Here is a 3602-nt window from a genome sequence, read left to right as displayed (position 1 = left end):
GGGGGAACACGGGCAACGACCCGGGAGCTCTGATGAAGTGCAACGTCATCTTTTCAGCCAGATTTTGGGAAGCGGGTGACTGCTGGAACAAACACGCTGGGAAGTCAGAGTATGCTGCAGGAGGGGTTTGCAAAATGTTTCTGCATTTTGCAATTGTGTTGACAACAGTCAAATATGCAATAAACAATAAAAACAACAATAAAATAAAAGGATGTGTTATGAAATAACGCTGTCAAACATGTCCCTCAAAGAATATACAAATAAAAATGAAGAAAGCGTTCATACTATTTATTGAATATGTTCACACAGACAGCACGGACAGAGTTGTCCCTCATCTGGCGATAGAAAATAATAAAAACATCACGTGTTTTTGGAAGTATATTTGCTTCTGAGCAGAATATGTCTGAGAAATCTGGTCCCATTAGTCTAGACCACACTCTATAATTTACAAGGACCCAACAGTTCTAGTAGTTTCAACCAGAGCAAGCAACAGTGACAGTGGCGAGGAAAAACTTCCTTTTAGGCAGAAACCTGGGACAGACCCAGACCCAGACCCAGACCCAGACCCAGGCCCAGGCCCAGGCCCAGGCCCAGGCCCAGGCTCAGACCCAGGCCCTTGGTAGGCGGTGACGACCGGTTGGGGTTAAGATGAAGAGCAGCAATAACAGTCACAAAAAATATTAGTATTGAACATAACATGAGTTGTCTGTGATCTGAAAGATGAACATGTCATTTAGTGTTTTGCATGTTTGCCTTTAGAAGGTAAGAATTTCCTCTTTGCATTACGACTTTCGCACAATGAAACTATCGTTAAATGGGATTTAATGCCCCCCCCCCCCCGTCCTCTGAGAGAACAACCTGCTGCGTCACTCACCCTCTTCAGGATGTTGAGGCGGTACTTCAGCTTGGCGTTTTCGTCCCGCAGCTCGTCCAGACGTGGAGATGGGCTCAGGTTCTGGGGGTTCTTAAGACTCTCAATCTCGGCAGAGAGACTCCGGATCTCCCGCTCCTGTAAAAAACAAACAGAAAACGGCGTTTACAATCGTAAAGCAGAGCCAATCTTTGAGATGTTACAGTCTACGAGCTTGCTCCCGTTTCCCTTCTAGCAGCATCGACTCAGCCGCAGCGGAGTGGAAACATCTTCTTTTGTCACATCTCAAACAACGTTATTAATAAACTAAAATAGGGAGCGGCCGATGATTTTTAAAGGTCCACACCGATACTGATTAGCGGTGGTTAATGAAACCGAAAACCAACATGCATTTACAGAGAAAATCTTTAAGTCCAAATGAAGATTTTTGTAACGTTACAAACTCCAACACAAAACTGCGCTTTAAGCAATTATTTTAAAAATGAGAATTTTTCAACATAATACCAGTAAATGAAAGGGAGACAGCGCCAAGCAGAGCACATGGACCGGGGACAATGATCGGTCTACGTCTGTCCTAAAACTCTGTCCTGCAATAACGGCTGTCTTCGATTAAAGACATGACCCGGCAACTAACACTCACACTAATCAATTAGGTAATTTAACCGACAGATCTGTAAAACTGAGTTTTTTGGGGCGCGGCTGTGGCTCAGCGATGGAGCGGTCGCCTGCCAATCGGAAGGTTGGTGGTTCGATCCCTGGCCCTGCAGTCCCGTGCCGAAGTGTCCTTGGGCAAGACGCAACCCAGCATCCATCGGAGTGGAAATGTGCGCGAGTGGTTATCTGACTTTCCGATCCAATCCACTTTATTTATTTCTACAGCACATTTTACAAACACAGAGTTACCAAAGTGCTGCACAGAAAACTCAAACATACAAAAACTATTAATAAAAGACATTGTAAAAACAAAATAGGAGCATCGGGTTTGAAAAATAAAAAAATAGATAAAATGAATAAATACTAAAATACACTGACTTTACCTTGTACCTCGGCTACAGTGTCTGAATGTGTGTGAATGGTTCCTGGACTCTGTAAAGGTGCTTTGAATAGTCGTTACGACTAGAAAAGCGCTGTATAAATACAGTCACGGTACATTTATCAGAGACCCGCTAAAGTAAATAATCACTTGTACAGTCACCAAAATTCATACAATATTTCTCGTTTTTTTTTTTTAGATACTTTCTGTGATTTTACAAAGGGTAAATCTGACTTAGGGCTGGGCAATATATCGATTTTATACCGTCTACAACTGTGCATACTGTATAGCCTGTACATCCCTGTAGTTTGACACTCATATAGACACATATTTTATATATTTATCTATTATTTCATACCTTGCACTCTGTATATACTGTAGCACATGTACATTTACATGTTATTAAATCACTGCTTTAAGCATTCTGGTTAGAAACTAACTACATTTCGTTGCTTTGTACATGTGCAATAACAATAAAGTTGAAACTAATCTAATATGAGGCTAAATAATGGTCTTAAATTTTGGATATTGTTGTTAAGATAGCAATCAAAACACAATAAAGGCAGTCAGTTGAATGGCGTTTTGAGCTAAGTTAGCAATCAACCATAGATAGCTAAAACTTTTTGGAAATGATTCTCATCTTCTGTTGTTGTTTGTAATGAGAAAGGTTTATCGTTTTATGGATTTCACAAATTTCAGTATGACACGTTATGCTGTAAACAGTTTAAATCTGAGCATGCGCGACTCAAATCTAACCTTAACCCTTGCCTAATCCTAGTGCCTGCCAGGCGACGTTGGGGGCTTAAAACACCAAACTCCGCCCTGTTTTGAATCATTCAAATTTAGCCTACAAAGATGGGTGTAAATGTGTTAAACCACCACTGCTGTCCCTCCAGAAAAAAACACTGGTTCTAAATTAGGCCACAAAGACTTTTATAGAGCCTGAAGTTGAGAATCAGAATGAAACCAAAAGCTGGATCGCTGGTGCAAACAAACATTCAAATTACAAGGACATGAAGACCAATATTCCCTGAAATCAATGTGAACTTTGAACTCGCCCCATGAAATCTAAGACTCTGCTAGATTTTCTTTAACCTAAACTGAGAAGCATTCCCAGGATCCACATTCTCAAATAAGAAGAAATTCTTTATTATTATTATTAGGAATAGTCCCTTGAGATGTGACATCTCGTTTTCGAGGGAGTCCTTAAAGGCAACAAAAAATAAAAATACATTACATTCACAATTTAGACAAAACAGTTAACAAAACAACTTGAGGGGACATACAAATAAAATAACATACATCCCAAATATACACACATACTGACCAACAAAAGCTCTCCATCACACCAAAAATCACCCAAATCCTCCAATTAGACAATAAACGGTTAAGGTGTTTAATATGGACAGACAGACAATTGTGAAGATTTGCTGCCTTGACTTGACGTACGTAATAATATCTTTGGGGTTTTTTGGGCTGTGATACATCACCTCAGGCTCTCGGAATAATGAATACTTTATTAATCAGGATTAATGGAGAAATTACAATGTTTTTCACTGTGTTGTTATTACACACAGGATCAGTAGCTATGCATGCACTAATGGAGAAATGTCAGAGTGTGTGTGTGTGTGTGTGTGTGAGTGTGTGTGTTGTGTGTGTGTGTGGGTGTGATGTGAGTGTGGTGTGTGTGTGTGGGGG

At 40.4% G+C, this 3602-nt stretch overlaps 1 protein-coding gene across 1 annotated transcript in view; it reads right to left on the bottom strand.

Annotated features, from left to right (window-relative positions):
* rars1 (arginyl-tRNA synthetase 1) overlaps window positions 1–3602 on the bottom strand; it is a 31266-nt gene that overhangs the window by 26466 nt on the left and 1198 nt on the right. Inside the window, 1 exon segment of the mRNA XM_032534607.1 lies at window positions 875–1009. Within this exon segment, the coding sequence (XP_032390498.1) occupies window positions 875–1009 (135 nt within the window).

The sequence above is a fragment of the Etheostoma spectabile genome, chromosome 13 (assembly GCF_008692095.1).
Source record: "Etheostoma spectabile isolate EspeVRDwgs_2016 chromosome 13, UIUC_Espe_1.0, whole genome shotgun sequence".
Classification (NCBI taxonomy): domain Eukaryota; kingdom Metazoa; phylum Chordata; class Actinopteri; order Perciformes; family Percidae; genus Etheostoma; species Etheostoma spectabile.
This window is presented reverse-complemented; position numbering and strand designations above follow the sequence as displayed.